Here is a 20905-nt window from a genome sequence, read left to right as displayed (position 1 = left end):
TCCAGGCCCTTTTGATATATGATACTTGGGAATGTATCAGTCAACTAGGAAAGAGAAATGCCGACTTCTAGAAACAGCCCTTCTTTTAAGAGCTGGGGCCCAGGACCCTTCCATAAGGAGAGCGAGCAGGTGCGGCTCTGGATGTCCCGCCAGCAGCCCTTCCACGGCGAGTGCTGCAGTGGCCAATTGCTCAGCACACGAAGCTTTTTAGGGTTCTCTTCCCTGGGTCACCCACAACCATGCGGCATGACAGCGCTTTCCCTTGCGGCTGATTGTAGAACTACCTTACTTGCAGCCAAAGCATCCTAACTCCTGCTGACTGTCCTTGGGTGGCTGTGAGACATTCTAACAGTATTTTTGTAAGAAATCGTCCACTTTACTCAGGCTACTCTGCATCCTGTCATTTGCAATCAAGAGAGTCAACAAAGTGTTCATGTTTCTAAAAATCTTGTAGGAAGAAGATAAATTGACAGTTTGCATAGCAAGAGAAAACCCATCTTCATTCTAACTTTATGTTACATTTCATCTATTTCCGAAGGTGTTAAAACTAAATAAAAAGTTCTTATGTGCCTTGAAAGGGGGAGAGAAATAAGAATTATGAGCATTAGTGTGTACTAGGTACTTTCAGGAAGTTATAATTTCATAACAAAATGGAACTGTTTCATCATATGCAGAAATAGTCACACTTCCAATCAAACACTATGTTTTGGAGCTTGTCACCCACAGAGTAAGGAAAGGAAGTAAAAATATCTACCAGTTTCAGGAAGAAAACTGTTCTGTCAGGAAGAATCTGTTAAGGCAGAAGACCATTTAGCAAGAATCCGCTAATCGTCATTGGAGCCTTGGTGACGATGCAGCCAGATGGGCTGCCGTACCAGACACTGTTATTCCCTGAATGAACATGAAAGGGTATGGATCTGGCCTCAGTCCATTCACAGTGTAGTGAGGAGATAAATACTGATAAAGTATAATTATGGATTCTCTTCTAAACATTTTTATATATTATTTTTGGCGGTGCTGGGTCTTCATCACTGCACAGGCTTTTCTCTAATTGTGGTGCGTGGGCTTCTCATTGCAGTGGCTTCTCTTGTTGTGGAGCACAGGCTTAGTTGCTCCATGGCACGTGAGATCTCCTGAGACCAGGGATCAAACCCCTGTCCCCTGCGTTGGCAAGTGGACTCTTTACCAGAGTCACCAGGGGAGTCCTAGAGGTTTCTTTCTTTTTTTTTTTTTTTTTTAGAGGTTTATTTCTTAAAAGATATAATTCATATACCATAACATTTACTCATTTAAAGTATATACTTCAGGAGTTTTTGGTATATTGCATAACTATTTAACATTGTGATTAAGTGTCCACAACACAACATTTTCCATCTTAGGCACTATTACGTGTACATTCATTACATTTATATTGTTGGGCAGCTATCATCACTCTCTATGTGACTCTAAGGATAATTCCCCCACTACCCCACCCCAGCCCATGGAAACCTCTGTTTTAATTTTTGTCTCTGTGAATTTGACTATTTTAAGTAAAATCATCCAGTATTTGTCCTCTTGTGTCCGGCTTCTTTTACTGAGCATGACTTTTTGAGTTTCATCCAGGTTGTAGCAGGGATCAGCACTTCATTCCTTCTTACAGTGAAATGATGTTCCATGACACGGATATATCATGTATTGTGAACCCGTTCACCTGCTGGTGGGCAGTCAGGTCATTCCCCGCTTCCGGCTGTTGTGAGAAATGCTGCTGTGAGCCTTGGTGCTTTCAGTAACTTCGGGTATGAAATTAGGAGTGGAGTGGCTGGGTTGTGTGGTGATTGTGTGTTTAGGTCTCTGAGGGGCAGGATTCCAGGTTGCTGTCATGGTGGACCAGGCACATGGGCTAACCGTGTAACATGAACCTGGTTGAGACCAGGGGGAGAGTAGGAGTGCTTGGGCACTCAGGGTGTTTTTGCTCTGGAAATGTTTGTGTGGAAAAGGCAGTGTTGAGACCACATCGCACTTCTGACAGCCCCGCAGGGCCATTCCAGGGAGTGAGGGTCAGCCAGACACACGGATATCTCCCCTGCTTTAGGACCAGGTGCTGATAGGAGTAAGGAGAACTAGAAAAGTAGTTCTTGTAGGATTTCAGCCCACTTTTTGAGTGTTCTGAGTTGCCCAGAAAATCACTAGTGCTTTACATGAAACATAAATGAACTAAGTGATCCAGTTAGAAGACACAGAATATCAGAATGGGAAGCAATATAGGAGCATGCATAGACATGCTCTACAATTGTAAAGACATGCTCTAAATTGTAAATGCTCTATAGCATGTAAAGACACACCACACCAAACACATAATGACATAGTGAAGAAACAGAAAATACAAAAGAAAATACATGTAGTTATAATAAATTAGGCAAAATAGGTTTTCAGCTAAAAAGTATAACTAGAGATAAAGAGAATCATATCATAATGATTAAAAAATTAACCAGGAAGATAAAATATTCTTAAATTTGTTTGTAATTAGCAGTGAGGCCTCAAATCTAAAAGCAAAAATTGACCAAATTATGGTGATAGATAGGTAAATCCACAGTTATGGCAAGAGGGTTTTAGTACATCTTTCAGATGTATTACAGCAGCTTAAGCAGATAATAGATAAAGAAAATGCATCTTGCTTCTAACAACTATAAAACACACAGCAGTGACCATACATAGGGCTATAAAGTGGGTGTCAGTAAACTGCAGAAGACAAAGAGTACGGAATACAGACTCTGACCACAGTGCAATGAAAATGAGAGAGTCAGTTCCTAGGTAGGTTGATAAGAAGTCCAGGGTCCCTGAGGAGGAGAAAGTTGATAGACTTCAATGCATATCTTAGAAAAGAAGATAGGCTAAAAATTAATAGGCTAAGCGTTCACCCAAGGCATCATGAAAGTTGGAGGAAATAATGAACAGTAAGCTGCCTGTGGAGGGCAGTCACCCTGGCCGCAGGGTGTCTGGAGGGCAGAAGGGCACCCAGCACCTGCTGGTCTGTGCAGGTGCGATGCAGTGACAGGCCTGGAGGGCAGCTCATCGCTGCTGACGGTCTTATTCAAAAGGTGTGGGTTAAGCTGTTTATGAACCCAAAGAACCGTCCCAATGGCCCCCATAGGCTTGTTTAGGCACTGCTTCCCACACGGTTTTCTAAAGTCGAGTCACAGTTGAGATGAGCTCGTAGGTGCCACCCACCCCCACTCGTGGACAGCAAGTTCTGTGGGTGAATTTTCCAGGTGGCCTCCTCTCTCCATCCCCCCACCTCGTCCCTCCTGGTCTGATGCTATGATGTGTCACATCTGTGGTCCCTCCACGGGCATGGGCTTCTTCAGGCAGGAAGACCACAAGCGCCCTCAGGTCGTGTGACCCGGTGGGTCGTGTGAGCACCCAGCACTCTGTCCGAACGTGCACCTGGGTGCCTGCAGGAGACTGCATCCTCTCTGAAGACCTGGGTGCAGCGGACGGGCACAGGCCAGGAGTCCCATATCAGCGTGACCAGCCCAGCTGCCAACACGTGGCCGGCCTGCCTGCCTCACAGTCACAACAGTGTCCCAACACCACCTGCCCTGTGACCTCCTGGGCAGCGGGCCACAGGCAGGATGACCATGTGATAAAGTTCTTCATGAACTGAAAACGAAAGTCAGGCACTGCTGTTCATGCTTATCTCAACCGCTGCGAGGAAATCAGCCTGAAGCCTGGGTATCTGTGCAATTTCTGCCCATACAGATTGTACCTGAATGTCTCAGAGACATTTTCTGAACTTGCTTACATCACCCAGGTATTAATATTTCTTCAGAACTGGAAACATGCATTTATGTTTGGCTATGTCATGATTAAACTTTTTGTAAATTTTAAATTACTTTTAAATTAGCACATTGCCTATTTTTTTTTTAATTTGGAAATAGAAGGAAAATAAAAGGCCAAAATCTCAATATTAAAGACAACTACAGTATTATTATTATTATTATTATTATTATCCTTCAGTTCTTTCTCTGGATTATTTTTTTTTTCCAGTTTACATTTTCATAAGTAGTTTAAATTGGATTTTTGGAAGCTGGTGGTAAGCCCTAAGTACAGGAGAGAATTTTTCCCAGAGAAACTGCTGTGTTATGGGTTTATTCCCATCACAAGGAAAAGCATTCATAATAAAATAATTTTCTATTATGCTCTATGCAGCTGTTGTAGAGAAGAGAGGCAGTGACCCCTAGCATTCTCAGGAGCTCCTTGGGGTTTCCTCTGCTTTGACTCTTGATCTAAATTACTTATTCTTCCAGTGATTTTTAAAGAAAAAGTACAAAGCTGGAAAGTTTCCAGAGCCTGTGTGTATCTGAGAATGCCATTCCGCATCTTAGCCTTTGCCTCTCAAAACTTTTCACTGTCCTTCAGCTTTTCACAGTGATGAACCATTGACTTCTAGGAACACGGTGAGTTTTATTCCTTTATGTGTAAGCCCATTGTTTCTCGATGGATACTTTTTAGCACCTAGTCCCTAGTGTTCTGAAGAATATCACTGGTAGGTCCTCCAACAAAGGTGGGTGCTGTCATCATACACATTCAGGAAACGTGTTGTGGGTGCAGGCCTGCCGCTGAGACGGTGAAACTCACAGCTCACTTGTATTTCCCAAATGTATAGAACAGAGGACCCTTCCAAGTTTGTGGAACACTAATAACTCCTGGGAAATGTCCCACTGGAGGTCAGTTGGCTTATAATCTCAATTATATTTAAGTTCTCAAAAGAAAAGGCAGATTTTGTCTTGTTGGGGCCTCTCTCCACTGTTTTGCTTTGATCTGGAATGCAGGATTCGCTTCTCTCTCTGTTTGCATTTATTTAGCTTTAAAAAATTGTGACACAACATACGCAACAAAAATTTTACTGTTTAAGCCATTTCTGATTGCATAGTTCAGTGGCATTTAGCACATTACATTGTTGGGTGGCCAGAAAGGATTCCCTCCTAAATTACACATTCTTTTTTTTTTTTTTTAATCTTAGAAGAGTTTCCTTAAATTCACTGAAGGGCATGTCTTCAGCAGAGCTCCCGCGATGTGCTGGTCACTGTCCTGAGCTCTGGGAACACAGGAGGACATGAGAACTGGGGCTCGGTGATTGCTTCTGTCCCAGCCGTCCTGGCTCCACCCGGAACCCTGGCTGCTCCCTGGCTCCCGGCTCTCACAGCGTGTCTGCACTTAGCCCACACTCAGAGCGCTCTTCATCTCTCCTTGGCAGTTCTGCTCCTGTCTGCTCTGATAATGTTTGAAATCACTGCACCATAATCTGTTTCTCTGCTTTTCTTTTTTCTTCCTTTTTTAGCTTCTCTTTTTAAATTTCTGCTTGTTCTTTCTTGATGGCTTTCAGCTTCCTAAATACCGTGTTTTCTCAAGTCTAAGAGTAGCTGAGATGTTTTCTGCAGTGTGCCTTAGTTCCTTTAAAAACAATGTCCAGCACTGCTATATTTAAAATGAGTAACCAACAAGGACCTACTCTAGAGCAACAGGGACCTCTGCTCAATGTCACACGGCAGCCTGGACGGCAGGGGAGGCTGGGGGAGAACAGATACATGTGTAAGTGTGGCTGGGTCCCTTCGCTGATCACCTGAAACTACCACAACATTGTTGGTTGGCTAGACCTCAACACAAAAAGTTTTAAAAACAGAACAACGTTCCAAGTTGGGCTCTTTCGGCATCTTTCAGGTGACCTTCCCTTCCTTTCTCCGAGGCTCCCTGCGATTTCCTGTGCCGCTCGCTCACCCTCCACTGAAAAGAGAGGAGAAAGGCCCAGGGCCTCGGTGCCGGGAACACCTGGGGCTGCCGAAGCTCCTCTTCAAACTTACCTGTAACTGAGAGCAGGTTGGCGTCAGCATCTCCAGGTCCGTTTCCCAGACGAGAGCCAGAGTTTGTGTCAGGCAAGTATGTCCCTTCCCCAGCTCAGAGACCATGGGCAGGGAGGGGGGTACCCAGCTCTGCCCATGGCCTGCATCACCCCTCAGCTCCCACGGGAGTGGGGGCAGGGGCACGGCTGCAGGGCTGCCCTCCTTCCTGCCCAAGGATCCTCTGGGCATTGGGGTTTCTGCGTGTTCACAGACTGAGAAATTCAACAGGGGAGAAGCCGGGAGAGGATGAAGGCAGAAGGGCCACAGGTGGTTTGCGGGGTGCTGCTCCTGGGCTGGGGCGCAGTGTGAGCCGTGTGACACCTCAGGTGTGTTAGCAGTGTGAAAGCTCAGGTGTGTAGCCGTGAGACCTCAGGTGTGTTAGCCGTGTGAGACCTCAGGTGTGTATCCGTGTGAGACCTCAGGTGTGCTAGCCGTGTGAGGCCTCAGGTGTGTAGCCGTGTGAGACCTCAGGTGTGTAGCCGTGTGAGACCTCAGGTGTGTTAGCCGTGTGAGACCTCAGGTGTGTAGCCGTGTGAGACCTCAGGTGTGTATCCGTGTGAGACCTCAGGTGTGCTAGCCGTGTGAGGCCTCAGGTGTGTTAGCCGTGTGAGACCTCAGGTGTGTAGCCGTGTGAGACCTCAGGTTTGTTAGCCGTGTGAGACCTCAGGTGTGTAGCCGTGTGAGACCTCAGGTGTGTAGCCGTGTGAGACCTCAGGTGTGCTAGCCGTGTGAGGCCTCAGGTGTGTTAGCCGTGTGAGACCTCAGGTGTGTATCCGTGTGAGACCTCAGGTGTGCTAGCCGTGTGAGGCCTCAGGTGTGTTAGCCGTGTGAGACCTCAGGTGTGTAGCCGTGTGAGACCTCAGGTTTGTTAGCCGTGTGAGACCTCAGGTGTGTTAGCCGTGTGAGACCTCAGGTTTGTTAGCCGTGTGAGACATCAGGTGTGTAGCCGTGTGACACCTCAGGAGCCCCCACCCCAGCATCCAGGTGGACCTGCATGGTTGGGGGGGGATCACTGACATTTCTCCATGCGGCTCATCTGTTTCTAGCCTGGAGAAGGTTGGACATGTGTCCTAGTTTTGGGGATTTTTAACCTTGCCTTTTTGCTTCATCAATGGTCTTTCAGTGAGAAGCTGGAAGAGGCCACTAGCAGGTGTCATTTTAAACTAAAGCCTGTAATTAAATCCTTGACTTAGAAGGTGGGAACAACTTATTCAATACGTCCTACAGTCCCTTCAGCCGGAACCCCAGCTCCACATCCCCGGGTCTCTGCTTTTAGACTTGGCTGGGCTGTCAGACCTGTTCCTTGGCTTAGGTCTCCAGAAGCCCTCAGCAAACATACCCCCATGTGCTGCAGCTGCCGCATTCCTCCCTTTGCTTGCGACTTTGCAGAACGTGCCTCACTGACTGTAACTGTTACCACAGCCAGTGTATTCTGACAGATGCCTAGCCTTTAAAAAAACCTCGTGGTTTTCTTAAATCGGTTCAGTTTCTTACTGTTGGCCGACTCTGAAACCCCCAGCATCCACCGGGCAGTTGGATTTCTTCCATTATGTTCATTACCCTTGTAGCATGTAATTCCGCTCACGTGCTCTCTTAGCTTCTCGTCTTGGACTTTCTTTTATTATAATTTCTTTGCTTTAAAACGAGTGTGATGCCACAGCGAGTCAACATTTCTCTCACCATGTGCTCTGTAAGAGGTGTGGGTGGGTGTGTGGTGGGCGTGCAAGCCAGTGCTGAAGTTGGCACGGTCAGCACACACAGAAGGTTAGTAGGAAGCTCAAGAGACAGTGCCGTCCTGCCTACGATGGTGATGTGGTACGGCCAAGCTGCCTTTTCAGAGGGCCTATCTTTTCAGTGTGAAGTCATTTTTAAAAATAATAACCTGTTTTTTTCTGACTAGCTTAAATTAGGTGGACTTGAAAATGGTTCTGGATGCAATTAGATTATGCTGTTTGGACAATAAACTCACCTTGACCTAAAAAAAATCCTTCCTGTAATTAACACATGGTGATATGGTATGCAGTGATGGTTAGGGCAGAGGCAGCGTCTGCATCTCGGTTCCAGATTCATCGGAGGCTGAACTTGACACACGACTCCCTTGTTATGCTGAAGTTCCGTGTATTCGTCGTCAGGTCAGAGGTGCGCCTGTGCGGTCCATCCCTGACCTCGCGGGAGGAGCCAGGGCAGCCCTCACACGCACTGTGGAGACCACACGTGGTTTCTCTGCCGCCGTAATTGACCGCTCCCCTCTCAGCCACCTGTACAGTCGTCTTAAGAAATCACGCAGAATCTGCCAAACAGGCTAAAAGCCAGCATAATTAAAAAAAAAAACAAACCATTTATTCCAAGATCCATGGGTTTGAGGCTTTTCACAAGTTATCACAGAAGTGAAGACGGAACTCAGAAACAAGTGTTCGTAGCTGCAACACTTACAACAGAATCAGCGTCACCATGACCCTGATCTAAAGGACTCAGGTGTCTCCCTCACGTAGAATCCATGAGGAAGGTCTCGAAGTCTAGGTCCAGGTCGGAAACGAGGGTGTTTACAAAGTCGTCAATAGAAGGACACTTCTGAAGCATACCTGCCAACAGAGACAGATAGTCAGCCAGCTCGCTTGGGGACAGCACAGAGTGACAGACAGACAGCACGTCCACATGGTCGGGGATGCTCGGCTTCGTGAGCCGCGAGCTGGGAACCAAGGACGTTTCAGAGTGTCCAGGCAGTGCCTGGGCTCTGAGCTGTTTCTTGTTTTATTGCCTTTTTTATACTATCTCACCAACACTTAGCTTAGAGATTTAGACCCAAATATGTTTTGGAGATATTACTGTACCCTTGGAGCCCACTTGACCAGGAGTGCAAGGAACCACGCGTCAGGTTTGGGGGCCGGGGGTGCTCCCACCAGGCCACCATCTGCAGTGGAACGTAGAGAGCTTCGGGCAGGCCTAGGGCTGGACCCACTGACACGGTGGTCCCCACTGGGGAACATGGCCACAGGGACTGGCCAGGGCCTGGCTTGTACGGTGGTCATAAAGCAGCAGAGCCCACACGTCCCTGCCAGCTCCTCACTAGACCCCATGTGCTTAGGAACAATACAGATGCCATCATAGTCTCGCCACAGCCCAAAATATTTTCATCCTCGTTCAAATCCAGGTCCTCACATCTCCATCACAGGGACCATCTGAGGAGTAAAGACTGGCTATTGGAGGAGAATTTCATTGCTGTGTCTTTAATTGCAAAACTAAAGTTCAAAGCAATTTTCCTTTTACAGTAAAATAGTTCCTAGGGACGAGAAAGGCCCCCCAGTCCTCCCGTGTCTCTAGTGATGGGATGTGATGACTCAGACGATGGCCAGGCAGTGCCTTCCACTCCGTCTTGGAGACGCAGGCTCTCACGTAAGCAGAGCAGTAAACCCCATTTGTGCATTTCCTATGGGCCAGGGTTCTTAATGCAGAGAAGAGTTGTGGGGCAAACACTGAAATATGACTTTTGGTCAGACTGTTATCCTGTCTCACCATTCCCTTCCTTGTAACATGTGAAACATCCTGTAATTACAAACTGCAAATGACCTCTCGCTTGTAATTAAATGGTTAGAACTGTCAGAAGGTGGGGCCGACCTGTGCAGTGAAGTGTGGCCGCCGGTCCCTTGAAGTGTTCCCGTCACCTCCACCAGTTGTCCACGAACACAGAACCCACCACCTCGGGGCCACACCCTCTCCAGGGTCACCTGCAGCCACTTCTGCGTCTCAGAGGACGGCCGCCTTGGGGCAAGTGGAGAAACGCACACATGCTCAGGGGAGTTTTAAATAAAACCTGGCCTGAGAGGAGAGGTTGGACTGTCGTGTGTGTGCTGCGACGGGTGAAGACAAAGGTTCAGAGAGGATGAACTAGTTAACAGGGCGGGAATTCTCCTGCCACACGGCTGCAGTGTCCTCGCTTTAATAGGATCTAAGTGTTTGCAACTGTCAACATGAACTAACGACTTCTACACAGGGAATCAAAAATAAAATGTTTTCAGGCAGTTCCACAAATAAGAAAAACTGAATTTAGCATTCACATATGTAGATGGTAAAGATTCCAGCAACACGTGGATTTTTTTTTAATAAAGCTGGTGAAGATGTTCTCTGTGTCAAGTCTTAGTCTTAAAAGGCTGGTGATGGGATGAGCAGTTTCATAGGCGCCCCCAGAATCCGCTGAGGGCCAAGTCCAGAGCGGGTGGAGCTGACACATTCTCTGGAGGGCAGGGGCGGGGGGTTGCAAGGGGCTGAGACTGTAAAACAAAACCAAGGGTAACTTCCCCCTCAGAGGGACACGTGGGTGGTGGTGTAAGACAGACCGGCTGCAGGGAACCCTCAGGGAAGCAGAGTGCCACCTGCCCGTCCTCCGCGGGCCCGCAGGGAACAGCCCGTAAAGCAGTTACGATGATGAGTTAATTTATTTTCCTCCTTTTCCCCGAGAGGCGAATGGGCTGATAAAACCTAGGGCAAGCCCGAACGTTTCTGTCTCGACTGCTCTGCTAAACCAGTGTGTTCATGACCTTGGAGGACCGGGTGGCTGTTCCAGGCCTGATGGCAGTGAACTAGGGTCTCCAGGGGTTCCGGGGCAGGCTCCGGGGACCCCACCTGAGCTGGGAGCTGGGCTGTGTGCAGTGCCGTAGCCTGCCGCTTGGGGGCTGCCAGTGTGGGTTATGTGTGCGCCCGCAGGGGACGCCATCCTGGCTGCCACACTGGGGCGTCTGGGTGGCAGCGGGGCCCCTCAGGTACAGGGCTTCCTGCCTTCCCACACCCAGCTTGGTGCCAGCCCTGTGCCCCCCGGGGACCCACTCCCGGTCACGATGACGGGAGGCCTGGGACACCAGGGCAGTGAGCCTGGTACAGGCGTCCGAGCAGCTCGTCTGCCCCGACACGGAGCCTGGAAGCTGCCTCCTCCGCTGGCTTTTGCTTCTCCCCTTGACTCTGCGGCCGCCTCTGTACTGTTCCCCCAAATTCCTTTCTGCTTGGTCAGCCTGAGTTGGTGGTTTCTTTCAAGAAGATTCCCACCTGATAAAGAGACTAGTTCACAAGTTATTAAAGAGAATTTAATGATACCCGGGGGACACTGATATTTTTGTTTGAGGACCAACTTTCTAGACCCAGGGTTTGGAGTAAAACTAAGTGCTTTCTGCTCTCTTTTCTCATTTAAATGACCACATCTTCCCACGGATATCGGAAACAGGTGACATACAGTCAAGCTTTACTATCAGATCTCCTCTAATGTCACTGGCGGGCAGTGAGAGCTGTCTTGGCCTGAGACAGGGGAGAGTCCGTCTCTGCCCCCAGCCCCACCTGCTGTGGTGGGGGGTGTGCTGGGGGCAGGGCGAGAAGCGGGGGATGCTCTCTCCAGAGAGCGTGGTTCCTCCTGAAACTGCTTCTTTCCTGGTGGAACTGGAAGGACCTGCCCTTCTGTCTATGGGCCTCGCAGTGTGACGGGCGCTCATGGGCTGCACGTGCGCCCAGGAGCCCAGGAGGGGGGTGGATGTGGCCCCCACACCTGCGAGGCCAGACCTTCAACACCTGAGGCGGCTGGGGTGGGTCACCCCTCAGTTCTTTCTAAATCAGAGGCAGAAGCCAAGCACGCTCCTACATTTCAGGCACAGTGCCGGTACTTGGTTCAAATGAAGGTATGTCAGCCAGGGTTCTATGACATGAGTTAAGGCCCACAGGCATCATCTGTTTAGGGACCACAGCCCAGCTCTGAACACCCCAGGGGAGCTGCCGTGGGGGCCGGTGCCGGGCACGCTGGGCTTTCAGGCCAAAGGGAACATTCCCTGGCTCAGCCCAGCATCTTACAATCTCAAATTTCCAGCTGTTCTCTTTGCTGACTGTCCCAAAGTCCCCCTCGGAAGGGTTAGCGAGGAGGGATACAGCAGAAAGATAAATTCCTCCTTTCCTGAACAAGACTGCATCCTGAAGGTGCCCCTAGAGAGGGCACTGGCGGGTAGAGCCAGGGCTGGTGAGTAACCCTCGTCAACCGCCCAGTTCAGGGCCTTCAGCCCAGACTGGACTTCCGAGACTCGCTCCTGCTGGAAGCAGCCTGAGCAGAGGCCGACTGGTGAGCGAGGTGTGTGTCTCAGGACCAGGACACCAGCAGGGTGTCGTCTACACAGCTTGACTGCTGTAAGCATTGAATAAGGTGCACTGAACACGTGGGAAAGGCCCTGTATCTGGTAACAAGAACCATCAGAGTGAAAGTTCAAGGGCTGAAGGACGAGGTTGCTTATTTTCTGCACAAGTTGAATTTCAAAATGCTATCTGTGATTAAGTATTTAGGGTTTTATCATCAGATACAATCCTGAGCTGATTATCCAGCTAATGAATCACAGCTTGCTTTGTATTCTCTGGCTTTTCCATCTGCTTTTGATGAGATAACTTTATCTACGGAAAGAAGGAAACAGAAGTGGTAACTAAAATCAACCCATTTTCTACCTGTTAGCAGCTGTGATACAAGGTTTACCAAAGAGACCATGGGGATGGTGGAGGAGTCCTGGAGATGAACAGGGGCGATGGTCACACGGGGCTGAGGGCACTGCACTGCACATTCACAGTGGTTAAAATGGGACATTTTGTGTCATACACACTTTACCACAACTTAAACAAGAAGGGACCAGAAGCACCAACACAGCCTGTGACTGGCCCACACACTCAGCGGCCGTGGCTCCGGCAACACGGGATGCCCCAGACTGCGGGTCATCCATGCGAACCACCCTTGGGCCTGAACACCCATCCCAACAGTTCACGGGATGCGCCAGACCATGGGTCATCCACGCAGACCGTGGACCGCCCTCAGGTCTGAACACCCATCCCAACAGTTCACGGGATGTGCTGGACCACGGGTCATTCACATAGACTGTGGACCACCCTCGGGTCTAAATATCCATCCCAATAGTTCATGGCATGTGCCAAACTGCAGGTCATCCATGCAGACTGCAAACTGCCCTCAGGTCTGAACACCCATCCCAACAGTTCACAGCCACTTTTCATGCTGAGATAACGTTAAGTGCCAAACTTGACCAGATCGATGGGAACTGTAGCCCAAGCTGGCCTGGCCGAGTGAAGTGAGCTTTCTGAAGTCGGAGCTCACCCGAGGGCCAGCTCTCCTGGGCCTCAGGGCTCCTCTGTCTTGTTCTGAAGTTTCCTGGGTTCCATGCGGGGCTGCCCATGCTGTCCTCTAAAGGTGGTTCCACTACCTACTGTCGGTCCTGGAAAATGAGGACATTAGCCGCAAGGGAAACTGCGTTCCTCCTTTGAACTGAAAACCTCCCCAGCCCCTCAGCTGGGCAGCACCTGTGCTATTCGGAGCTGGGCTCTGCCCCGAGCCTGCCTGTGGGCGGCCGGGCCCGGCATGTCCAGCCAGGTGGGAGCGGATGTGGGAAGTGGAGCTGCGGACGTGCCCTGTTCCTCATTAGTTTATCCCAATTTCATCGTCGGATTTAAGAATTCCGTTTACTGAGTACCATTCTGGGTTACAAAACATTTTGCCTTTTGAAGCTCCACGTCTTCCTCAAACAAACACACCCACACATCAAACACGTCCACGCCCTCTGAAAAACCAGTGCTTTTACGAAAGGGAGGCTGCAGCCTGGAGCACCCAGGTGCTCCTTCCGGGGAACTGGGGTTCTGCTCACACGGCTGTGACTCTGGTTGCCGTTCACCCGTTACTGATGCCGTGCTTGCCCCGAGCCGCTGCATCCTACGTCCGCTTCCCCGACACGCTCCCCTCCCTCATTCCTGCTCTCTGCACGAGAAGAGGAGGTTCTGCCAGCCAGTGTGTGGTCAGGACCACCGCCTGCCTGTGAGCGGACACGTGTCCTCACTGAGTGAGGCCTCACTCTGCCGTGAAACCACTGCCGTGCGGAAGGCAAAGGTACCATCATCTCCATCCCTGGGACGTCCTGCCCGGGGCATCGAGAGCATCGTCTGAGCATCTGGGGACGAGGCGACTCAACTGCCGACCGTGGTGACACAGCGGCCGGCAGGTGCGGCGCCGACACACACACAGCTGTGCCCAATGCGAGTGCGCCCTGGTCCTCCGGAGAAGTCAGAGACACCAGCAGTCCACACAGCACAGGGGGTGGGGAGCGCCTGGGCCTGAACTCTTCTAGCCCTGTCTCCACGGGGCGACCTTGGGCAGGAGGCCACCCGAGCACCCTGGGACTGCAGACACGAGGGGACACCTGCAGCGCGCTCAGCACGGGCGGCCCCCGGCCCCCGGGTCAGCGTGGCTCTCACTGTGCCTCTCTTGCCGGTACCTTTCCCCTCCTGTCTGTTCAACTCCAGATTCAAAAGCGGCAGAAGTCAGTCTTAACGGCTAATATCCAATGTAAAGTACCTTAGGAAAGTCGGGGCATAAGGCTACTGCAACATTTTATGAAAATGCTCATCCTGAAGGGAAAAGAAAGTGCAGGAAGAAGACAAAAATGTAGGGCTGAAATTATACAGTTATTTTGAGGGTGTGATTTAAGATTTCAAGAATTTTTAAAGTGAAAGCTCCGTTTTGTTTAAACTGGTTGAAGGGAGGATGTGAGTGGAGTTCAGCTGTTGTCCCGACCCTGCCGCTAAACTCAGTACCCCAAGGAGAGGGGCTTACTTAACGTACCCCAACTTGTGTGATGGGGTCGAGTATCTAAGACATGCAGGCTCAGAGATTAAGGAGGGGTTGTCCTGTCTTTCAGACTTTAATGTAAAGATGAACTATTAAATAAGAAAATCAGGTTTAGGTACAGTCATCCTTAATCTAGTTTCATTATTAGTGACGTTAAGAGTCTCAAGGGGAGGGTTTCTGTAGAGACAGCTGGAAACAGTCACTAGGAGACACCTTGCAAATGACCTTTCAGGAGCTAACCTGGTTAAACCCAGAGAAATGTCCCTTCTCTGAGCTCTATGGACGTCTCAAGAGCTGGTTAGCAAACGTGTTTCCATCCGTCCCGTGGAACCCGCCCGCGGGCTCTGCGGTGAGCAGAGCAGGGCTCCGCCCTGGGGTGCCTGAGGCTCGCGGCCCTGGCCCTGCAGGTCGCTAAGGGCTCTGCGTCACGGGGGGCGAGGGGAAGGGCCTCGGCCTTACCTCTGTGGAGGGGGTCACACCTCCCAGAGCAAACGCGGGCGTGTTAAGGGGCCACCGTCCCCAGACCTGTCCTGAGAGCGACTCCTTGTGCTGAGCTGTCATGCTGTGACTGTGACCAGGCAGGTCACCTGGGGCCGCGGGGGCAGGAGCCTGGCTGCCCGGGGGAGGGCAGGGGCTGGACCCGTGACTGCAGGGAGCGTGCGGACGACACGTCCACTCGCTGGGGCCTGAACACATGTGGCGTGTGATGCAAAGTGCAGTCAGCACAGTACAGGTCAAACTCTGCTTAGAAGTTACCTCCCCCAGAGGCTTTTCTTCGTTGCTAGCAAAACATATGTTGGTTGAATTTATTCACTGGAACACCGACACCGTGGATAGCAGGAAAACGCAAGGACCATGAAGGCTCCAGGGCCACATTTACAGACGGAAAGACCTGTCCCTTCCTGGGAAAGTGACTCCTCCTACCTGGGTGAAGCTGTCACCCACACCCCAGGTCTAGGAAACACCCATCCGTTTCTGGCCTGTGTCTGCGGTTATCTGACTGCTCTGTCAACAAGTCCTGGGATCCCACAATCCATTTGTTTAGAAGAATGAAAAGCTGCCCTCTTTCCGGGAGGGCATCTTCTCTTCTTGGTTTATCCTGTGTTGGAAACACTGACCTTGTCTTCACTTTTAGCTCTTTGCATCTCTATTCACTGAAGGTTTGATCCGTGCTGTTTATAAGCAGAGGATGTGATGAGCTCTTGCAAGGGGGTGCTGTACAGAATGCTGCCTGCCTCCAGGACAGCTGAGGGACTGGACACCCCCGGGGACGGCAGGGTGGGGGACGCTGCTGCAGACTCGGGTCTGATGCCCGCTAACGGGAGGGGCGTGTCCCGAGCCTCCTTACCCCTTGGCAGGCGGCCTGCCCTGCAGGCTCAGGTCTAACTCTTCCGTTACCTGTGTCTGTTGTGCTGACCGTGTGATGTCTGTCATCTCCTCTCCCAGATCCTTCTGTGCTCCTCTGTATCACTCCGTCTGCTACTCATTCCTTCCAGCGTTTTTTAATTCCAGTTACTCAATTTCTTCATTTCTGATTGGGTCTTTTTCACATTTTCTAGTTCCTTATTAAAATTCTCACTGTGCTCGTGTATTCTTTTCTCTATTTCAGTTAACATTTTTATTACCAACGCTTTCAATTCTTTATCTGATACATTTTTAATTTGTTGCTTATTTTTCAGGGTTTTTCCTTGCTTTTTAACTGAGAGCACGTCCTCTGCCTCTGTGAATTCAGGTGAAACAGGACCTGGGGTGGAGGGCTATTGTCACGAGGGTGCATTCCTGTACAGACCGTGCGAGTCTGACACCTTTGTGGGGAGAGCTGGCTCTGGCCTGGACACGCATTGTACATTTGCTCAGGGTGAGCTGGAAGCTGTTGCTGTGGTGGGGTCTGACCCCCAGGATGCTGGCAGAGGAGCCCCGAGATCAGGCCTGGGCCCTCTCTGCTCCGGGGTGCTTCCGCTTCTCCCTGCCCGGGACCCGCCGCGGAGGCCGGGGCTGGAGCTGACGTGCCCACAGGCGCTGCCCCGGCTGACACGACCGCGGGTGCAGGCCCCTCTGTCCCTCACAGCCTGTCCTGCCCTGTCGTGGGGCTGAGCCGTGTGGCCTCCCTGTGCGCTGGGTGGCGGGGCCTGCTCCCCAAGGCGTGGTGCTCTCTGTCTCCCCGAGTCCCCTCCCAGGGTGCAGACCTGAGCTCTGTGCTCACTTCCTCAGCTGTGCCTGTACACGAGTCCTGCTGCCAGTTTCTGGTTAGTTTCCAGTGACAATCGCTGCACGTGTGCATGGATTTTTGATGCGTTCTTGGGGAAGGTGAGTCCCATGCCCTCCTCTACTTCACCATCTTGTTGGACCCCCCATAATCACGTTTTTAACAGCCTGAGAAACATCTGACCTTCTAGGTAAACACATAAAGTGCGTTCACGTAACAGAGCCTGTGGGCGGACCCTCTGTGGGGCTGGCACGGTGGGGCCCAACCACCACCTCCTCTGAGAGTCGAGACTCTGTCTGAGCCCTGACTGACCACCTGGGAACAAGAACCCAGGAGGGATGTCCGTCACCTCATGTCGCCCCAGGGGTCGGGATCAACACAACTCGCTGGTGCTGACCATGAACACCAGGCAGGCAGTGCTTCCCCCTTCCTTCCAGAGCACAGGGCAGAAAGGGGGGTCACCGTGTGGCCCACACTCGGGGCACACAGCACCCAGTGCCTCGAGGGGGGCACAGCTGCAGCACGCACCTGAGTTCTCCCGCACGAGAGGTCCGTCCCGTTTGTTTATTCAGTCACTCCTGTTGGGGCGCACTCAGGCTGTATACTTTGCATGTGTTATGTCCCAATGCTGCCTTATTTACTTTTTTGCTCAAATTGTTGACATTTTGGCCACTGTGCATTGTTAGGAGCCGGGCACCCCTGACACACACACACATACCAGGCCATGTGTGTTCCTGAGCACATGGTCCTCTCCCGGGCGGGCGCCCCCAGCCAGCCCTGCCCCGGGCCCTCCAGCAGGGAAGGCGTCAGATCTTCTCCCCAGAGGAAGGTGTCGGACCAAGCTTGAGTGCTCCCGGACCAAGGAGGCTTCTATGGGAAAGCGAAATTCTCTTTACACACAGGAACAAGGGTAGCCCTCTGGAATATACAAACCACAAATTCTGACTTGTTTCTTGAATAAAAGTAATAAGCAACAAGTTAGAAGAGATGATATAGGATAATTAGGGCAAAAATGAATGTGTTTTGAAAACCACAGAGCTCGGCAGAAATGTAAGGTATTATGATTTTAATCAGCTTATGGAGAGGCCCTGTGGGCTTCTAGACTTGGGTTCCGTGAGTCAGTCTGGCAAGACAGAAAAATTGAAGGGAGTTTCACTGAGAACTGACTCATTTATCTACATTTCTTTTCATCTTATCTGATGTTTGGTGCTTTTTAAAACTCTGTCAAGTTAGAACATTCTCTGTCTATGGGCACACTGCTTTTGGCCAGAAGTCATAAAGCTAAGAGTTTCTTTTCTGGAAAGGGGAACAGGAATAAAGCTGTTTAACTTTTAAAAATAACCACTTGAAAGACTAAAACTCTTGGGCTTTGCCCTTTCCTTTCCGCACAGAACTCTCTGTGCAGAGGCTGCATGGGCACCGGGACCCACAACCAGCGGTGGAAACGTGAGACCCAGCGGGCGGGGCGCATACGTGGCTGAGGTCAGCCTCGTCCGGGGGCCAGCAGGCCAGAGCGTGCCCGCACTCGAGGGGGACGGCTCTGCCACGGAGTCAAGGAGCTCACGGGGACACACGGGACAGAGAAGCTCACTGCTGGTTGGGGGCGTCAGGCAGGCCTCGCCAATGGGAATAGTTAGGATGTGGCATCAAACACACAGACTCTGGGGAATCACTGAGGCCTCCAGGCTCAGGCCACTGACATCCTCACAAGTCTAAGACCCACCCAGACTCAAGTCAGACGTTACAGACGAGCTGAGAAAGATGTGTGAGGGGCGTGAGCCTCAGGGTCCATGGGGACGGGGTGGGGGCAAGACCAAGGTCACAGGGTTCAGCGAGCAGCAGGGCAGGAGGTACGGGAAGGGGAGGTGTCTCAATGTTTTGGGTTTTTCTGGTCATTTAAAGATAAAATCTGAACCTAGGAACAAAACAAGGGCCACGTACTCAAGACCTTTGGGTAACATGGAAGAAAGATAAAGTGGTCTGCGAGGGACGACAGACCCTCCTGTGAGCAATTCACCTCTCTTCTCAGAGTGCGAGACAGTACCGCTCCGACCCCACCAGCCTCCTTGGGGCACCAGGTGTCACCTCACTTGCATGCTTATCTTCTTCCTAGAGAACCGTTCAGTTTCTGAAGAGCTTGTAAGAGAAACTGTTACCACAGCACACCTAAAGTTTTCTAGTATGTTTTTGAACATGACAAAATGAATATAGCATATATCATCATGGTTTAAGCAAAAAGTAATGTGATGCTTAAACCAGAGAACACTGCGGGGTATGGAATGTGCAAAGACTGCAACTTACCCCAGAATTCTTGGATTTGGTCAGGTGTTGCCATCCTGTGTTTAGTGGAGGATTAAGTAACTAAATATTTTGCTTAAAACATCCTTATATGAGCTATGGATGTGTTTAACATGCGATAAGGACATAATTTTGATTTGAAGATTAGAAAGAAGTGTTTTTTTTTTCCCGCCTGCATGCAGCATCATTTTTTTGCAGTTGTGCCAATGTTTTAGGTTGTAATTTAAAGGGAGAAACTGAGTATAAGTAAAAGGTGTAATTCATGTCATGGCAATAATATTCAGAGAGAGTTTCCTGGGACTCTAAAAGTGTTAATGGGTGCCTTAGTGTCAAATATTTGATAGCATCAACAAAGCATCTGATTAACTATGACACTCAGTCATGGGCTTCACAGACAACCAACCCTGTTTCTTTTTAATTGGAGTTTAACTGCTTTGTGATGCTGTGTTAGTTTCTGCTGTACAACAATGTCGGTTGGCTGTAAGTATACATATGTCCCCTCCCTCTGAAGGCTCTCTGCGACATCCCATCCCCTCCCCAGGTCATCACACAGCATGGAGCTGAGCTCCCCGTGTACGCAGCCGCTTCCACTCGCTAGCTGTCTCATACAGCGTGTGTGTGTGTGTGATGTTATCCTCTCAATTCGTCCCCCTCGCCTTCCCCCACTGTGTTCACAAGTCCATTCTCTAAGTCTGCGAGTCTATTTCCTGCCCTGCAAATAAATCACACTCTGTCTCCCTTAGGGAAACTGACTATCTCGAGTGATTTAGTAAAGCACCAGAGCTGCTACCTGCAGATCCAATTCTGTTTTACTGTGTAAGGACTATCTCCCTCCTTTGAGGAAGGAAACGGCTTTTTAACTACGATTTTGTTTTATTCAAGTGGCGTTTAGAGTTTTGAGAGGGATTCTGTGGATTTACCCCAAGGTTCCTGGGCAGAGTTAGGAGAGAAGCCCGCGTGTGTGGGCATCCATGCAGACCCTGCCCACTGAGTGAGTAACCTTAAAGCTCACCTGTGCCGTGTTCGTCACTCAGATCCCAAGCACAATGCAGGGAGTCCTGACTGAGGAGTGGCTTGAGGCTCCTCTGAAATGCTCACTCTTAGGTAAGTCAGGAGATTAAACAGTTGTTATTTGGTCACAGAGGTACACAACTTGAGAGTAAGGGCTCTGTTTCTTTACCTCCCGCTAATTAATAGAACTCTTTACAGGTCCCTAGTAAGTAGTTAGACTAGATGAAGCACCTATGTTTTCATAGAAGAGTAAGACCAGCTAGATTGAGCTGTCCCTCCAACTCTGACTTGTCTATCACTGCCCAAGGCCGTGAGCCACAGTCCAGGACAGTCCTGCTTTGGGGCTCAGGCTGGCCGCCCGCCCACAGAAGAGGGGATGCCCCTGATGGTCTTGTCCTACAAATCACACCCTCTGCTCATCTGCCAGATAACTAAGCGTGTGGAGGAGTGGGTCTGGGGGGATGGTGTCAGGAAGATGTCAGTGCCCGTGAGCAGAACCAGCTGCGATCCGGATGCTCTATCTTCTCTAGTCTGAACCATAGGCTTGCTTTTCTCTTGTGAGTATGAGTTTCAGCATGGAAAAATACTAAGGTTCCTGACATAAAATTGTTTCATGTGAAGAACAGACTTGCTGGAGAGATGACACAACAATCTTAGAAGCAGAGGAGAAAAATACACTAAAGAGGAAACTCTGGAAAGGATTGGTGTTCTCCTCCGGCTGGGGCCGTATGTGGGCTCATGTTTACATGTGCGGGCATGCAGAGGCGGGGTCGGGAGGGGCACATTGAGTGCCACTGCTGGGAGCTCTCGCCCAGGACCCCCGTCACAGCGGGCTGCCCGTCTCCACAGCGCCGCGGCCTGCCAGCCAAGTGC

General features: G+C 50.4%; 1 protein-coding gene across 1 annotated transcript in view; it reads right to left on the bottom strand.

The window, feature by feature from the left end:
- Positions 1-8200: 8200 nt before the first annotated feature.
- Positions 8201-20905, bottom strand: part of LOC122686845 (mitochondrial intermediate peptidase) — a 79925-nt gene continuing 67220 nt past the window's right edge. Inside the window, exon 19 of the mRNA XM_043892177.1 lies at positions 8201-8461. Within this exon, the coding sequence (XP_043748112.1) occupies positions 8364-8461 (98 nt within the window). The 3' untranslated portion in view covers positions 8201-8363. The remainder of the gene's footprint in view (positions 8462-20905) is intronic.

The sequence above is a fragment of the Cervus elaphus genome, chromosome 30 (genome assembly GCF_910594005.1).
Source record: "Cervus elaphus chromosome 30, mCerEla1.1, whole genome shotgun sequence".
In the NCBI taxonomy this organism is placed as follows: domain Eukaryota; kingdom Metazoa; phylum Chordata; class Mammalia; order Artiodactyla; family Cervidae; genus Cervus; species Cervus elaphus.
This window is presented reverse-complemented; position numbering and strand designations above follow the sequence as displayed.